At 41.6% G+C, this 19097-nt stretch overlaps 1 protein-coding gene across 1 annotated transcript in view; it reads left to right on the forward strand.

The window, feature by feature from the left end:
• The first annotated feature begins 11979 nt into the window (after window positions 1-11979).
• metrnla (meteorin like, glial cell differentiation regulator a) overlaps window positions 11980-19097 on the forward strand; it is a 32355-nt gene continuing 25237 nt past the window's right edge. Inside the window, exon 1 of the mRNA XM_090197627.1 lies at window positions 11980-12416. Coding sequence (XP_090053753.1) covers window positions 12121-12416 — 296 coding nt within the window. The 5' untranslated portion in view covers window positions 11980-12120. The remainder of the gene's footprint in view (window positions 12417-19097) is intronic.

The following is a 19097-nucleotide window of genomic DNA, read 5'->3' on the forward strand; positions in this document are numbered from 1 at the left end:
GCAAATTTCTGGCATATTTTATTTCAGCTCGTGAAACATGGGACCAACACTTTACATGTTGCGCTTATATTTTTGTTCAGTGTAGATAGACAGACTGAGAGTGTTCTTGTTTATCTAGAGGAATGTGATAAATGATGGTAGCTGCATTCTGGCCAGCTGTTTCTTACAGACGGACTGACAGGCTGTGAAGGTCATGGAGGAGGGCTGAGGTTGTTGACAGGTGGCCTCCCTCCCTCCCTCCCTCCCTCCCTCCCTCCCTCCCTCCCTCCCTCCCTCCCCCCCTGTCTGTCTGTCTGTCTGCCCTCCTCCCTCCCTGTCTGTCTGCCTGCCTGTCTGTTTGTCTGCCCTCTTCCCTCCCTCCCTCCCTCCCTCCCTCCCTCCCTCCCTTGTTGTCTGTCTGTCTGTCTGTCTGTCTGCCCTCCTCCCTCCCTGTCGGTCTTCCTGCCTGTCTGTTTGTCTGCCCTCCTCCCTCCCTGTCTGCCTGCCTGCCTGTCTGTTTGTCTGCCCTCCTCCCTCCCTGTCTGTCTGCCTGTCTGTCTGTTTGTCCAGCCTCCTCCCTCCCTGTCTGTCTGCCTGTCTGTCTGTTTGTCTGCCCTCCTCCCTCCCTGTCTGTCTGCCTGCCTGTCTGTTCGTCTGCCCTCCTCCCTCCCTGTCTGTCTGTTTGTCTGCCCTCCTCCCTCCCTCCTCCCTCCATCCCTCCCTGTGATATCAGTCTTGCTCTATCTTATGAGTGCATTCCAGAACACACACACATGCACGTACACACGAAAGCACGCACAAACTATCTTCTATCTTCTGAGTGCCACAAACCACAGAGTTATTGACATGCTTGAGGATTCCAGTCTATCTGTCAGAGATAAGACTTAATGAAACTATGGACTTACTCTGGAGATAAAGCACTGTTAGGTGTTACAAGGGTGAGCCTACAGCAATACACCTGTTGTTGTTCATCAACCTGGGGGGTTAGAGTAGAGTAGAGTAGAGTAGAGTAGAGTAGAGTAGAGTAGAGTAAAAAATCCTCATCTCACTACCAGTCCTGATCTGGGTAAACCCTCTTAGGGCTAGGGCGCAGTGTTCAGAAGTTTGGATGAATGACGTGCCCAAAGTAAACTGCCTGTTACTCAGGCCCACAAGCTAGGATATGCATATAATTAGCATTGGTAGCATTGGATAGAACACTCTGAAGTTTCTAACAGTGTTTAAAAAATGTCTGTGAGTATAACAGAACTGATATGGCAGGCAAAAACCAAAGGAAAATCCATTCTGAATTTTGTTGTTGTTGAGGTCACAGGCCATTTCAATGCTAGATATACAAATAAAAAATACCCAGATTGCAGTTCCTATGGCTTCCACTAGATGTCAACAGTCTTTAGAAAGGGTTTCAGGCTTGTTTTTTTGAAAAACAAAGGAGTAGTTGTAGTTTTTCCAATGTGTCTCACATTAGAAAAGTGTCTTGTTGCGCGTGTGAATGAAGTGCGTCTCACTCTTCGTTATTTATCGTCCCTATTGAACATACTATTCTCTGTCTTCAATTTGATCGTTTATTTAGATATTAGAGTACCTGAGGATTAATTAGAAACATAATTTGACTTGTTTGGATGAACTTACCTGTAACTTTTTGGATTTGTTTGTACTGTATGCATGTTGAACGAGTGGATTACTGAAACAAGCGCGCCAACTAAACTGACAATTTTGGGATATAAAGAAGGATTTTGTTGAACAAAACAACCATTTGTTGTTTAGCTGGGACCCTTGGGATAGCAAACAGAGGAAGATCTTCAAAGGTAAGTGATTTATTTTATCGCTATTTGTGATTTTGTGACGCCTGTAGTGGTTTGGAAAAGTATTTTGAAGTGGGGGGCTGTCCTCAGATAATTGCATGGTATGCTTTCGCCGTAAAGCCTTTTTGAAATCTGACAACGTGGTTGGATTAACAAGAAGTTAAGCTTTTAAATGATGTAAGACACTTGTATTTTCATGAATGTTTAATATTATAATTTTGTCATTTGAATTTGGACTCCAGCTTCACCGGAAGTTATTGATTTTGATCTGAATAGCGGGATCCGAGCCGTATTAATCAATATTGGCTCTCAGCAGATATACAGTGCCTTCAAAAAGTATCCATACCCCTTAACTTCTTCCAAATGTTGTTGTTTTCCAGCCTTAAATTCTAAATTGATTAATTATATGTTTTTCTCATGCATCTAAACACACAATACCCCATAATGACAAAGAGAAAACATGTTTTTATAAAATTGTTGTAAAATGTAATACAGAAATACCTCATTTACATAAGTATTCACATCCGAGTCAATACTTTGTAAAAGCACCATTGGCAACTATTACAGCTGTGAGTCTTTCTGGTTAAGTCTGTAAGAGCTTTTTACACCTGGATGGTGCAACATTTGCACGTTAAACTTTTCAAAAATTCTTCAAGCTCTTTTCAAATTGTTAATCTAATGCTAGACGACCATTTTCAGGTCTTGTCATAGATTTTCAAGTAGATGTCTGTGTTTAGCTCCATTCCATTTATTTCTCATCCTAAAAAACTCCCAAGTCCTTAACGATTACAAGCATACCCATAACATGATGCAGCTATCCCTATGCTTGAAAATATGGAGATGCTCAGTAATGTGTTGCATTGGTTTTGCCCCAAAGATAACATTTTTGTATTCAGGACAAAAAGTGAATTGCTTTGCCACTTGTTTTGCAGTATTACTTTAGTGCTTTGTTGCAAACAGGATGAATAGTTTATTCTGTACAGACTTCCTTCTTTTCACTCTGTCTGATCCATCCTCCGTTTTCTCCTCTCGCAGCCATTAAACTCTGCACCTCTTTTTAAAGTCACCATTGGCCTCATTGTGAAATCCCTGAGTGGTTTCCATCCTATCCGGCAGGAAGGACACCTGTATCTTTGCAGTGACTGGGTATATCGATACACCATCCAAAGTGTAATTAATAACTTCACCATGCTCAAAGAGATATTCAATGTCTACTTTATTTTCACCCATCTACCAATAGGTGCCCTTCTTTGTGAGTCATTTGAAAAGCTCCCTGGTGTTTGTGGTTTTAATCTGGGTTGTAAATTCACTGCTCGACTAAAGGACCTTACAGATAATTGTATGTGTGGGGAACAGAGATGAGATAGTCATTAAAAAATCATGTTATTAAACACCATTATTGCACACAAAGTGAGCCCATGAAATGTACAGGTCCTTGCAAAAGTATTCATCCCCCATGGCGTTTTATCTCTTTTATTGCCTTACAACCTGTAATTTAAATTGATTTTTTATTTGGATTTCATGTAATGGACACAAAATAGTCCAAATTGGTGAAGTGAAATGTAAAAAATAAAAAGTGTGTGTGTATGTATTCACCCTCTTTGCTATGAAGCCCCTTAATAAGATCTGGTGCATCCAATTACCTCCAGAAGTCACATAATTAGTTAAATAAAATCCACCTGTGTGCAAAGTGTCACATGATCTGTCACATGATCTCAGTATATATACACCTGTTCTGAAAGGCCCCAGAGTCTGCAACACCACTATGCAAGGGGCACCATCAAGGCAAGCGGCACCATAAAGACCAAGGAGCTCTCCAAACAGGTCAGGGACAAAGTTGTGGAGAACTACAGATCAGGGTTGGGTTATAAAAAAAATATAATTAACTTTGAACATCCCACAGGGCACCACTAAATCTATTATTTGAACATTTTAAGAATATGGAACCACAACAAACCTGGCAAGAGAGGGACTCAAGACATTTCAGCTTTTCATTTGTTATTAATTTATATATGTAAATACATTATTCTATTTTGACATGATTGGGTATTGTGTCTAGGGCCAGTGACACAAATGTTTTTAATGTAATCCATTTTAAATTCAGGCTGTAACACAATGTGGAATAAGTGAAAGGGTGTGAATACTTTCTGAAGGCTCTGGAGCTGAACAAACAGAAGACAATCTGATTATTATTTGACTGGGATTCAAGTCCTTCTTTCTCACACACACACACACACACACACACACACAACCACATAGACAGACACACAGACACACACAGACAAGCACACAGACAAACAGACACACACACACACACAGACAAACACACACTATTGTTTTCTCATTTCACAATATACAGTGAACTGTCCGGGAGAAACCAGAAACGCTACTTCTTCTCGTAATGTTGAGGTGTTTGAGGATAGGCGATGACAGAACACACACACACACACATACACAATCACATCCTGCCAGCAGTGCAATCCCGTTTACTGGTGCTTTCTCAGCTTGGGGCTGACTGTGGGCACAGTGACTCCCTCACAGAGTCACAGCAGGAGACAGACACATTGTTAAGGACAACAACAGCTACTCTGAAATAACAACCTCCCCCCTCTCTCTCTCTCTGTCCCCCTCTCTCTCTGCCCCCCCTTCTCTCTCTGTCCCCCCCCCCCCTCTCTCTCTCTCTCTCTCTCTCTCTCTGTCCCCCTCTCTCTCTCTCCCCTCTCTCCTTCTCTCCCACTCTCTCTCCCTCTCTCTCGCTCTCTTTTTCTATTCCCCTCTCTCTCTCTGTCCTCTCTCTCTCTGTCCTCTCTCTCTCTGTCCTCTCTCTCACTATCCTCTCTATCTCTATCTCTCTCTCTCCCCCTTTCTCTCTGTCCTCTCGCTCTCTATCCTATCTCTCTCTGTCCTCTCTTTCTCCCCCTCTCTCTCTCTGTCCTCTCTCTCTCTATCCTCTCTCTCTCTATCCTCTCTCTCCCCCTCTCTCTCGCTCTCTTTTTCTATTCCTCTCTCTCTGTCCTCTCTCTCTCTGTCCTCTCTCTCTCTATCCTCTCTCTCTCTGTCCTCTCTCTCTCTGTCCTCTCTCTCTCTCCTCTCTCTCTCCCCCTCTCTCTCACTCTCTTTTTCTATTCCCCTCTCTCTCTCTCCCCTCTCTCTCTCTGTCCTCTCTCTCACTATCCTCTCTCTCTATCTTCTCTCTCTCTCCCCCTCTCTCTCTCTGTCCTCTCTCTCTCTCTATGCTCTCTCTCTCTTAGTCCTCTCTCTCTCTGTCCTCTCTCTCTCTGTCCTCTCTCTCGCTCTTTCCACACTCTCGCTCTGTCCTTCCTCTCTTTTCTCTTTCCCTCTCTCTCACACCTCCCCCAAACTGATCTGTTCCCCCTCTCCCCCTCCCTCTCACTACTCACAGCTAGTCAGAACTACATTGTCTTCCCCCCTGTCCTGTCCAGGCTACATCATATTTACCAAAACATGCCTACATTCTCATGTATCCCTCATCACTACTCAATAGGAAGTCTGTGCTGCTCTGACAAGTTTCAGTCTACAACCACCAACAGGTAGTCATTAACTAGTTATCTTTCTGTGCGTACTTATCCTTCTTGGTTTTTGTTTTTCCTCTCTCTCCCCTCCTTTCCTCTCTCTCCCCTCCTCCCCCCTCTCTCCCTCTCCTTCCGTCTTTCTCCCCTCCTTCCCACTCCTTCCCCCTCTCTCCTCCTTTCTCCCTCATTCCCTCTCTCTCTCCTCCTTCTCCACTCTCCCCTCTCTCCCCCTCCTTCCCTCTCTCTCCCCCTCCTTCTTTCTTTCTCCCCCCCTTCCCCCTCACTCCCTCTCCTTCTCCCTGTTTGAGATATGTGACAGGTGAGGGTTCGGAGAGAACCTGCCTTTCAGCTGCAGTACGTCAGTCAGTCAAAGGAAAAAGACAAAAACAAACACAGGGAACTGACTGGAGATAACACAACTGGAAAAACAAGACAAGAAGAGGACGGCCCCACTTTTAAACAACTAACTACTGCCCCACTTTAAAACCACTAACTACTGCCCCACTTTAAACCAACTGTCCCACTTTAAACCAACTGTCCCACTTTAAAACAACAAACTACTGTCCCACTTTAAACCAACTAACTACTGTCCCACTTTAAACCAACTGTCCCACTTTAAAACAACAAACTACTGTCCCACTTTAAACCAACTAACTACTGTCCCACTTTAAACCAACTGTCCCACTTTAAAACAACTAACTACTGTCCCACTTTAAACCAACTAACTACTGTCCCCCTTTAAACCAACTAACTACTGTCCCACTTTAAAACAACTAACTACTGTCACACTTTAAACCAACTAACTACTGTCCCCCTTTAAAACAACTAACTACTGTCCCACTTTAAAACAACTAACTACTGTCACACTTTAAACCAACTAACTACTGTCCCACTTTAAAACAACTAACTACTGCCCCACTTTAAACCAACTGTCCCACTTTAAACCAACTAACTACTGTCCCACTTTAAACCAACTGTCCCACTTTAAACCAACTAACTACTGTCCCACTTTAAAACAACTAACTACTGTCCCACTTTAAACCAACTGTCCCACTTTAAACCAACTAACTACTGTCCCACTTTAAAACAACTAACTACTGTCCCACTTTAAACCAACTAACTACTGTCCCACCTTAAACCAACTAACTACTGTCCCACGTTAAACCAACTAACTACTGCCCCCCTTTAAACCAACTAACTACTGTCCCACTTTAAAACAACTAACTACTGTCACACTTTAAACCAACTAACTACTGTCCCATTTTAAAACAACTAACTACTGTCCCACTTTAAAACAACTGTCCCACTTTAAAGCAACTAACTTCTGTCCCACTTTAAACCAACTGTCCCACTTTAAAACAACTAACTACTGTCCCACCTTAAACCAACAAACTACTGCCCCACTTTAAACCAACTGTCCCACTTTAAAACAACTAACTACTGTCTCACTTTAAAACAACTGTCCACCTTAAAACAACTAACTACTGTCCCACTTTAAACCAACTGTCCCACTTTAAAACAACTAACTACTGTCCCACCTTAAACCAACAAACTACTGCCCCACTTTAAACCAACTGTCCCACTTTAAAACAACTAACTACTGTCCCACCTTAAACCAACAAACTACTGCCCCACTTTAAACCAACTGTCCCACTTTAAAACAACTAACTACTGCCCCACTTTAAAACAACTGTCCCAGTTTAAAACAACTAACTACTGTCCTACTTTAAAACAACTAACTACTGTCCCACTTTAAAACAACTAACTACTGTCCCACTTTAAACCAACTGTCCCACTTTAAAACAACTAACTACTGTCCCACTATAAAACAACTGTCCACCTTAAAACAACTAACTACTGTCCCACTTTAAACCAACTGTCCCACTTTAAAACAACTAACTACTGTCCCACTTTAAAACAACTAACTACTGTCCCACTATAAAACAACTGTCCCAGTTTAAAACAACTAACTACTGTCCCAGTTTAAAACAACTAACTACTGTCCCACTTTAAACCAACTAACTACTGTCCCACGTTAAACCAACTAACTACTGTCCCACTTTAAAACAACTAACTACTGTCCCACTTTAAACCAACTAACTACTGTCCCACGTTAAACCAACTAACTACTGTCCCACGTTAAACCAACTAACTACTGTCCCACTTTAAAACAACTAACTACTGTCCCACGTTAAACCAACTAACTACTGTCCCACGTTAAACCAACTAACTACTGTCCCACTTTAAACCAACTAACTACTGTCCCACTTTAAAACAACTAACTACTGTCCCACTTTAAAACAACAACAACTGTAAACGTTTTAGGTTGTGCAGCAATTAGGCATTATAAAATATTTAGAGAGGAAGTCACAGGGGGAAAAATTGCCCACAGTTGTAAAATGTGTGGTGGATTGGATACGGTATTGTACTGTATTATATTGGTAATGGGTTGTAGGGGATTTAGCTCTCTCTCAATTCAATTCAAAAGGGCTTTATTGGCATGGGTAACATATGTTTACATTGCCAAAGCAAGTTAAATAGATGACAAACAAAAGTGACATAAACAATAAAAATGAACAGTAAACATTACACTCACAGAAGTTACAAAGGAATGAAGACATTGTGAATGTCATATTATGTCTATATACAGTGTTGTAACGATGTGCAAATAGTTAAAGCACAAAAGGGAAAATTAATAAACATAAATATAGGTTGTATTTACAATGGTGTTTGTTCTTCACTGGTTTCTTGTGTCAACAGCTCACAAATATTGCTGCTGTAATGTCACACTGTGGTATTTCACCCAATAAATATGTGAATTTATCAAAATTGGGTTTGTTTTTGATTTTTTTTTGTGGGTCTGTGTAATCTGAGAGAAATATGTGCCTCTAATATGGTCATACACTTGGCAGGAGGTTAGGAAGTACAGCTCAGTTTCCACCTAATTTTGTGGGCAGTGTTGCACATAGCCTGTCTTCTCTTGAGAGCCAGTTCTGCCTGCGGCGGCCTCTCTCAATTGCAGGGCTCTGCTCCCTGACTCTGTACATAGCTTTCCTTAAGTTTGGGTCAGTCACAGTGGTCAGGTATTCTGCCACAGTGAACTCTCTGTTTAGGGCCGAATAACATTCCAGTTTGCTCAGTTTTTTTGTTAATTCTTTCCAATGTGTCAAGTAATTATCTTTTTGTTTCCTCATGATTTGGTTGGGTCTAATTGTGCTGCTGTCCAGCTTGCTTACAGGACTCTTCTCCAGGTTCAACTCTCTGTAGGTGATGGCTTTGTTAAGGAAGTTTTGGGAATCGCTTCCTATTAGGTGGTTGTAGAAATGAACAGCTCTTTTCTGGATTTTGTTAATTAGTGGGTATCGGCCTAATTCTGCTCTGCATGCATTATTTGGTGTTGTACACAGGGGACGTTTTTGCAGAATTCAATATGCAGAGTCTCAGTTTAGTGTCTGTCCCATTTAGTGAATTCTTGGTTGGTGAGCGGACCCCAGACTTCACAACCATAAAGGGCAATAGGTTCTATAACTGATTCAAGTGTTTTTAGCCAGACCCTAATTGGTATGTCGAATTTTATGCTCCTTTTGATGGCGTAGAAGACCCTTCTTGCCTTGTCTCTCAGCTCGTTCACAGCTTTGTGGAAGTTACCTGTGATGCTGATGTTTAGGCCGAGGTTTGTATCGTTTTTCATGTGTTCTAGGGCAACTTTGTCTAGATGGAATTTGTATTTGTCGTCCTGGCAACTGGACCTTTTTTGGAACACCATTATTTTTGTCTTACTGAGATTTACTGTCAGGGCCCAGGTCTGACAGAATCTGTGCAGAAGATATAGGTGCTGCTGTTGGCCCTCCTTGGTGGGGGACAGATCTAGGTGCTGCTGTAGGCCCTCCTTGGTTGGGGACAGAACTAGGTGCTGCTGTAGGCCCTCCTTGGTTGGGGACAGAGGCACCAGATCATCAGCAAACAGCAGACATTTAACTTCAGATTCTAATAGGGTGAGGCCGGGTGCTGCAGACTGTTTAGTGCCCTCGCCAAGTCGTTGATATATACAGTTGAAATCGGAAGTTTACATACACCTTAGCCAAATACATTTAAACTCTGTTTTTCACAATTCCTGACATTTAATCCTAGTAAAAATTCCCTGTCTTAGGTCAGTTAGGATCACCACTTTATTTTAAGAATGTGAAATGTCAGAATAATAGTTGAGAGAATGATTTATTTCAGCTTTTATTTCATTCATCACATTCCCAGTGGGTCAGAAGTTTACATACACTCAATTAGTATTTGGTAGCATTGCCTTTATATTGTTTATTGTTATTGTTTAACTTGGGTCAAACATTTTGGGTAGCCTTCAACAAGCTTCCCACAATAAGTTGGGTGAATTTTGGCCCATTCCGCCTGACAGAGCTGGTATAACTGAGTCAGATTTGTAAGCCTTCTTGCTCGCACATGCTTTTTCAGTTCTGCTCACAAATTTTCTATGGAATTGAGGTCAGGGCTTTGTGATGACCACTCCAATACCTTGACTTTGTTGTCCGTAAGCTATTTTGCCACATCGTTGGAAGTATGCTTGGGGTCATGGTCCATTTGGAAGACCCATTTCCAACCAAGCTTAAACTTCCTGACTGATGTCTTGAGATGTTGCTTCAATATATCCACATAATTTTCCTGCCTCATGATGCCATCTATTTTGTGAAGTGTACCAGTCCCTCCTGCAGCAAAGCCCCCCTTACAACATGATGCTTCTACCCCCATGCTTCACAGTTGGGATGGTGTTCTTTGGCTTGCAAGCCTCCCCCTTTTTCCTCCAAACATAACAATGGTCATTATGGCCAAACAGTTCTATTTTTGTTTCATCAGACCAGAGGACATTTCTCCAAAAAGTACGATCTTTGTCCCCATGTGCAGTTTCAAACCGTAGTCCGGCTTTTTTATGGCGGCTTTGGAACAGTGGCTTCTTCCTTGCTGAGCGGCCTTTCAGGTTATGTCGATATAGGACTTGTTTTACTGTGGATATAGATACTTTTGTACCTGTTTCCTCCAGCATCTTCACAAGGTCCTTGATGTTCTGGGATTGATTTTCACTTTTCGCACCAAAGTACGTTAATCTCTAGGAGACAGAACGCATCTCCTTCCTGAGCGGTATGACGGCTGCGTGGTCACATGGTGTTTATACTTGCGTACTATTGTTTATACAGATGAACGTGGTACCTTCAGGCATTTGGAAATTGCTCCCAAGGATGAACCAGACTTACTTGTGGAGGTCTTGGCGGATTTCTTTCGATTTTCACATGATGTCAAGCAAAGAGGCACTGAGTTTGAAGGTAGCCCTTGAAGTACATCCACTGATACACCTCCAATTGACTCAAATGATGTCAATTGGCCTATCAGAAGCTTCTAAATTCATGACATAATTTCTGGAATTTTCCAAGTTGTTTAAAGGCACTGTCAACTTAGTGTATGTAAACTTCTGACCCACTGGAATTGTGATACAGCGAATTATAAGTGAAATAATCTGTCTGTAAACAATTGTTGGAAAAATTACTTTTGTCGGTCCTAACCGACTTGCCAAAACTATAGTTTGTTAACAAGAAACTTGTGGAGTGGTTGAAAAACTAGTTTTAATGACTCCAACCTAAGTGTATGTAAACTTCCCGACTTCAACTGTACATGTCGGTCTCTCACTCTTTCTAACCTCGGTTTCACACATTCATAATAGTTGTTAAAGCTATACAGGTGTCAGTGTGGCTGTGGAGGCAGGTGTCATTGTTGTGGGGTTGACTCCCAGACAGCGTGTCCCAACACGCATCATGATTACATTACAACAGCTAGGGTCTAGTCAGTGACAACATGCTGCAACAATGTAGCAAGACCAATACAAATACTGTGTTAATATAGAGGGGACACACACACACACACACACACACACACACACACACAACCACACACACATGTCCAAAGAAATCAGAGATTAAAAGTGCCTGTCTCAAAAAGCTCTAGTTTCCCTTGTCTCAAACAGCTCTAGTTTCCCTTGTCTCAAACAGCTCTAGTTTCCCTTGTCTCAAACAGCTCTAGTTTCCCTTGTCTCAAACAGCTCTAGTTTCCCTTGTCTCAAACAGCTCCAGTTTCCCTTTTCTCAAACAGCTCCAGTTTCCCTTGTCTCAAACAGCTCCAGTTTCCCTTGTCTCAAACAGCTCCAGTTTCCAGTCTAACGGGTTTCAGTTAAAAAAAGATATATATGATTGTGTGTGTGTGTGTGTGTGTGTGTCTAGTTCAGTTGGAAAAACACACTTATATCTTGTTGCAAAATAAAAACTTCCCAGAGGACTATATATATATGACAGCCCATCAAATGTAACAACAATATGGTTGTACCCACATATATTTATGACAGCCCATCAAATGTAACAGAACAATATGGTTGTACCCACATATGTCATCATAACGAATGACTGACAACAAATATCAAGTAGAATTGGAATGACGAGGGGCACTTTTGGAAAGGAAAAGTTAATGAACCACAGATTACTCAGTCAATTTACCCAAACTTTCACCGGCGGGTTATTTCGACTGTAGACTTTGTAATGTATCATTTATCAATTCCTAGTAAGTAGATACTAGCCTCGGTGAGATTTTGTCATTATAGAAACAGACTTCCAAGATCTAGCCGAGAAGACATTGCGCATGCGTGCGGATCTGCTTGGTGAAGGGGAGTGACGTGAGAAGACCTCGGAGAAATTCACTCACTGAACTTCCAGTAGAGGAATGCAAGTAGCCGCTGTCGGTTGTAGGTTACGATACGGTGGATGGTCCTTACTGAAATAACGCTTTTTTTTCACGGTTCTACTGGCTTTTACGGGAAGAAAAGAACATTCGAAGACATTTCAACAGGCGACCAGAACCGATGGGGACGTTATGTCGTTGGAGTTACGCGGGTGGATTTGGTTGTTTTAGTTGAGAAGAAGGAACGTGTTGCGTTCGGAGCAACAGCGGTGGGATTAAACATGCTGACACCGATTTTAGCATACTTGTTATCGGTCCTCCTGCTGTGTCGGATAGCGTTCTCTCAATACTCCAGCGATCAGTGTAGTTGGAAGGGCAGGTGAGAGTTCTTCTTTGTAACTTTCATTATTTCATGAACTGCTTGTTCATAATGGTCGAATTGAAAAGGAGCTGTGCAGACGAACTATTTCTAGGCTACCATTTAGATTTGAATGCTTCGATTTGTGGAAATTAAAGTTACAGAATGGTGAATGCGTCAGTGTTTTTTTTTATATCCAAGGCCGACCGGTGAAGAGATTGTTATAATGTAATAAACTAAATAGAGAATGAGTTATCCATTCTCTCCTGAGAGGTGAATTACACAAATCTTTCCCTCTTACTGAATGATCACCTTGAGTCAGGTCTGTGGAATGCGACTTCTGTCAAGGACTCCAAGCGATTTATCTCTCTTTATTTTATGTTTACAACATGATAATGGTTTTGAGATTATTACTTTAAAACAAAATCTAATTATATTTTAAAACATTCACATTCAACTGAAATTAACAATTTTTTCACCCGAGGCGTTCTAATAACACTCTTAGGATGACGTTTAATGTTGATACAGTTCAATGATCAAATGGAAATGTATACATTGTTTCATGAATAAACACAGTGACGCATCAGTAAAAGTACAGTTTGAGGTGGCTCCTCACAACGTCTATAACAGCCTCCTCCTCCTACCTTGTATACATTTATACATCTCAACTTGAGCACACCACTTTTCCCTTTCGGTTCTTCCTTCCCTTCACATGTTATAAAATTCGAGTCACTCTTTTTAGAAGCAACACCATGGCTTAAATAGTGATATAGTAAGAGGCTTTAGTACTTGATTTTTGGCACCTCGTGAAGTTTGACACTTCGTGAATGCCTCTAATATTTAATTTATTTAACCTTTATTTAGACTAGGCAAGTCAGTCCAGAAAAAAGTCTTACTTACAACCGACGACCTACCAAAAGGCAAAATGCCTCCTGCGGGGACGGGGGCTGGGATTAAAATAAAAATCAATTAAATGAAAATATAGGGTAAAACACACATCACGATAAGAGAGACAACACAACAATACATAAAGAGAGACCTAAGACAACAACACAGCAAGGCAGCAACACATGACATTATGCTCAATGTAGGTATTAAATTACTCCTGGCGGTAGGCCGTCATTGTAAATACGAATTTGTTCTTAACTGACTTAAATAGTTAAATAGATTAACACAAATAAATGTTGATGTTATAGAGGTAAAAACATTATTTGTCTTCATACATAATCTATTACAGACAATCTAGTGGGTTATAAATCATATATTACAGACAATCTAGAGGGTTATAAATAATCTATTACAGACAATCTAGAGGGTTATAAATCATATATTACAGACAATCTAGAGGGTTATAAATCATATATTACAGACAATCTAGTGGGTTATAAATCATATATTACAGACAATCTAGAGGGTTATAAATCATATATTACAGACAATCTAGTGGGTTATAAATCATATATTACAGACAATCTAGAGGGTTAAACATCATATATTACAGACAATCTAGTGGGTTATAAATCATATATTACAGACAATCTAGTGGGTTATACAATCTGGACCCTCTCTTTCTAAAATGATCCGCTGCCATTGTTGCAACCAATATTAATAGCCTGTTCAACCTCTCTTTCACATCGTCTGAGATCCCTAAAGATTGGAAAGCTGCTGCGGTCATCCCTCTCTTCAAAGGGGGAGGGGAGACACTGTAGACCCAAACTGTCATAGATCTATATCCATCCTGCCCTGCCTTTCTAAAGTCTTCAAAAGCCAAGTTAACAAACAGATCAATGACCATTTTTAATCCCACCGTACCTTCTCCGCTATGCAATCTGGTTTCCGAGCTGGTCATGGGTGCACCTCAGCCACGCTCAAGGTCCTAAATGATATCATAACCACCATCAATAAAGGACAATACTGTGCAACCATATTCATCGACTTGGCCAGGGCTTTCGACTCTGTCAATCACAGCATTCTTATCGGCAGACTCAACAGTCTTGGTTTCTCAAATGACTGCCTTGCCTGGTTCACCAACTATTTCTCAGACACAGTTCAGTATGTTATATCAGAGGGCCTGTTGTCCGGACCTCTGGCAGTCTCTATGTGGGTGCCACAGGGTTCAATTCTCGGGCCGACTCTTTTCTCTGTATACATCAATGATGTTGCTCTTGCTGCTGGTGAGTCTCTGATCCACCTCTAGGCAGACGACACCATTCTGTATACTTCTGGCCCTTCTTTGGACACTGTGTTAACAAACCTCCAGACGAGCTTCAATGCCATACCACTCTCCTTCCGTGGCCTCCAACTGCTCTTAAATGCAAGTAAAACTAAATGCATGCTATTCAACCGATCGCTGCCCGCACCTGCCCGCCGGTCTAGCATCACTACTCTGTATGACAACTACAAATATCTAGGTGTCTGGTTAGACTGTAAACTCTCCTTCCAGGCTCACATCAAGCATCTCCAATCCAAAATTAAATCTAGAATCAGCTTCCTATTTCGCAACAAAGCCTCCTTCACTCACGCTGCCAAATATACCCTCGTAAAACTGACGATCCTTGACTTCGGCGATGTCATTTACAAAATAGCCTCCAACACTCTACTCAGCAAATTGGATGCAGTCTATCACAGTGCCATCTGTTTTGTCACTAAAGCCCTATAACCTACCCACCACTGCGACCTGTATGCTCTCGTTGGCTGGCCCTCACTTCATATTCGTCGCCAAACCACAGGTTCCAGGTCATCTATAAGTCTTTGCTAGGTAAATCCCTGCCTTATCTCAGCTCACTGGTCACCATAGCAACACCAAAACGGAGCACGCGCTCCAGCAGGTATATTTCACTGGTCATCCCCAAAGCCAACAATTACTTTGGCCGCCTTTCCTTCCAGTTCTCTGCTGCCAATGACTGGAACGAATTGCAAAAATCACTGATGCTGGAGACTCATATCTCCCTCACTAACTTAAACATCAGCTGTCAGAGCAGCTTACAGATCATTGCACCTGTACGTAGTCCATCTGTAAATAGCCCATCCAACTACCTCATCCCCATATTGTTATTTATTGTTTTGCTCCTTTGCACCCCAGTATCTCTACCTGCACATTCATCTTCTGCACATCTATCACTCCAGTGTTTAATTGCTAAATTGTAATTATTTCACCACTACGGCCTATTTATTGCCTTACCTCCCTAATCTTACTACATTTGCACACGCTGTACATATACTTTTCTATTGTGTAATTGACTGTGCATTTGTTTATGTGTAACTCTGTGTTGTTTGTGTCTCACACTGCTATGCGTTATCTTGGCCAGGTCGCAGTTGTAAATGAGATACTTGTTCTCAACTGGCCGACCTGGTGAAATAAATTAATGAAACCTTGTGGGTGAAATTGGGTGAATATATATTGGGTGAATATAAATTGGGTGAATATATATTGGGTGAATATCCAATTGGGTGAATATATATTGGGTGAATATATATTGGGTGAATATCCAATTGGGTGAATATAAATTGGGTGAATATATATTGGGTGAATATATATTGGGTGAATATATATTGGGTGAATATCCAATTGGGTGAATATATATTGGGTGAATATCCAATTGGGTGAATATAAATTGGATGAATATATATTGGGTGAATATATATTGGGTGAATATATATTGGGTGAATATCCAATTGGGTGAATATATATTGGGTGAATATCCAATTGGGTGAATATATATTGGGTGAATATCCAATTGGGTGAATATAAATTGGGTGAATATATATTGGGTGAATATATATTGGGTGAATATATATTGGGTGAATATCCAATTGGGTGAATATATATTGGGTGAATATATATTGGGTGACTATATATTAGGTGAATATATATTGGGTGAATATATATTAGGTGAATATATATTGGGTGAATATCCAATTGGGTGAATATATATTGGGTGAATATCCAATTGGGTGAATATATATTGGGTGAATATCCAATTGGGTGAATATAAATTGGGTGAATATATATTGGGTGAATATATATTGGGTGAATATATATTGGGTGAATATAAATTGGGTGAATATAAATTGGGTGAATATATATTGGGTGAATATATATTGGGTGAATATATATTGGGTGAATATATATTGGGTGAATATATATTGGGTGAATATATATTGGGTGAATATATATTAGGTGAATATAAATTGGGTGAATATATATTGGGTGAATATATATTGGGTGAATATATATTGGGTGAATATATATTGGGTGAATATCCAATTGGGTGAATATATAATGGGTGAATATATATTGGGTGAATATATATTGGGTGAATATATATTGGGTGAATATATATTGGGTGAAGTGCAGTGGCATGAAGAGAAAGTGGTTTTCTCTTCTAAGCCAGCCGAGGAGTAGTCTTAACAAGCAGTTACTTTGAGCCTGTACCAGGGAATCTGTTGCTCATTACCTCTCCTCTCAGCTAATCTCTTCTAATTACACGCAGACTAGAGACGGTGGAAGAGTTCAACTGAGTTAATTAAAGAGAATGTGTTGAGGAGAGGAGAGGCTGGTCGGGTCATGATGACCAACATGTGCTCTCCTCTGGTCCTCACATCAATGGGCCTTATTCATATTTCACCATCTCGTTTTCATTTTAAATTGGGTCATTCCTACCAAGAACATCAAACCACCAGCCTGTTGCTGTTGGCATGGCACCCATATGGTAATAGAAGTATGCTGCTCGTTTCCTGCCTCATAGCTTGGCTTTGCTTTGAACGACAGATTTGGGCCTAGTCTAGGACTTCAGATTATGAATGATATGAGTGACAGATTTGGGCCTAGTCTAGGACTTCAGATTATGAATGATATGAGTGACAGATTTGGGCCTAGTCTAGGACTTCAGATTATGAATGATATGAGTGACAGATTTGGGCCTAGTCTAGGACTTCAGATTATGAATGATATGAGCGACAGATTTGGGCCTAGTCTAGGACTTCAGATTATGAATGATATGAGGGACAGATTTGGGCCTAGTCTAGGACTTCAGATTATGAATGATATGAGCGACAGATTTGGGCCTAGTATAGGACTTCAGATTATGAATGATATGAGTGACAGATTTGGGCCAAGTCTAGGACTTCAGATTATGAATGATATGAGCGACAGATTTGGGCCTAGTATAGGACTTCAGATTATGAATGATATGAGCGACAGATTTGGGCCTAGTCTAGGACTTCAGATTATGAATGATATGAGCGACAGATTTGGGCCTAGTATAGGACTTCAGATTATGAATGATATGAGTGACAGATTTGGGCCTAGTCTAGGACTTCAGATTATGAATGATATGAGTGACAGATTTGGGCCTAGTCTAGGACTTCAGATTATGAATGATATGAGTGACAGATTTGGGCCAAGTCTAGGACTTCAGATTATGAATGATATGAGCTACAGATTTGGGCCTAGTATAGGACTTCAGATTATGAATGATATGAGTTACAGATTTGGGCCTAGTCTAGGACTTCAGATTATGAATGATATGAGTTACAGATTTGGGCCAAGTCTAGGACTTCAGATTATGAATGATATGAGCTACAGATTTGGGCCTAGTATAGGACTTCAACAATTATGCATTACATTCTGTGTTAGCATCCCAAATGGTTCCATATTCCCTATAGAGAGCCCTGTGGGCCCTGGTCATGTCTAGTGCACTAAATAGGGATTAGGGTTATGGGCCCTGGTAATGACTAGTGCACTATATAGGGATTAGGGTTATGGGCCCTGGTCATGACTAGTGCACTATATAGGGATTAGGGTTATGGGCCCTGGTCATGACTAGTGCACTAAATAGCGAACAGGGTTCCATTTTCGACACTGACTGTCACTGTGTGTATGTATAGTGAGTGGTTTGGTGGTGCTGTGTGTCTGGCGCCAGGGGGTCAGTCCTGTCCAGAGTGCTGCCTGTCTGGCGCCAGGGGGTCAGTCCTGTCCAGAGTGCTGCCTGGACATGTCTCTTCCAGGGTCTTTGTCCCGGCTGCAAGGGGAGGTTTGTCTGATTGACCTGCATTCAGCAGAGGCTCCTGGCAGCCTGGTTACTGTTGCTGCCGTTGGTTGTCTAAATCAGCTCTACTGTGTCCAAAATGGCATCCTATTCTCTATACAGTTTACTACCTTTGTCCAGGGCCTATGGCACTATATAGGGAATAGGGTGCAATTTGGGATGTAGCCTGTCCCTCTCCTCTCCCTTCATCCAGTTCTGTCTCTAGACTCCCCCTCCCCTCTCTCCTCTCCCTTCATCCAGTTCTGTCTCTAGACTCCCCCTCCCCTCTCTCCTCTCCCTTCATCCAGTTCTGTCTCTAGACTCCCCCTCTCCTCTCTCTCCTCTCCCTTCATCCAGTTCTGTCTCTAGACTCCCCCTCTCCCCTCTCTCCTCTCCCTTCATCCAGTTCTGTCTCTAGACTCCCCCTCTCCCCTCTCTCCTCTCCCTTCATCCAGTTCTGTCTCTAGACTCCCCCTCTCCCCTCTCTCCTCTCCCTTCATCCAGTTCTGTCTCTAGACTCCCCCTCTCCTCTCTCTCCTCTCCCTTCATCCAGTTCTGTCTCTAGACTCCCCCTCTCCTCTCTCTCCTCTCCCTTCATCCAGTTCTGTCTCTAGACTCCCCCTCTCCCCTCTCTCCTCTCTCTTCATCCAGTTCTGTCTCTAGACTCCCATAC

Source organism: Oncorhynchus mykiss, chromosome 13 (assembly GCF_057628025.1).
Source record: "Oncorhynchus mykiss isolate SJ-2025 chromosome 13, ASM5762802v1, whole genome shotgun sequence".
NCBI lineage: Eukaryota > Metazoa > Chordata > Actinopteri > Salmoniformes > Salmonidae > Oncorhynchus > Oncorhynchus mykiss.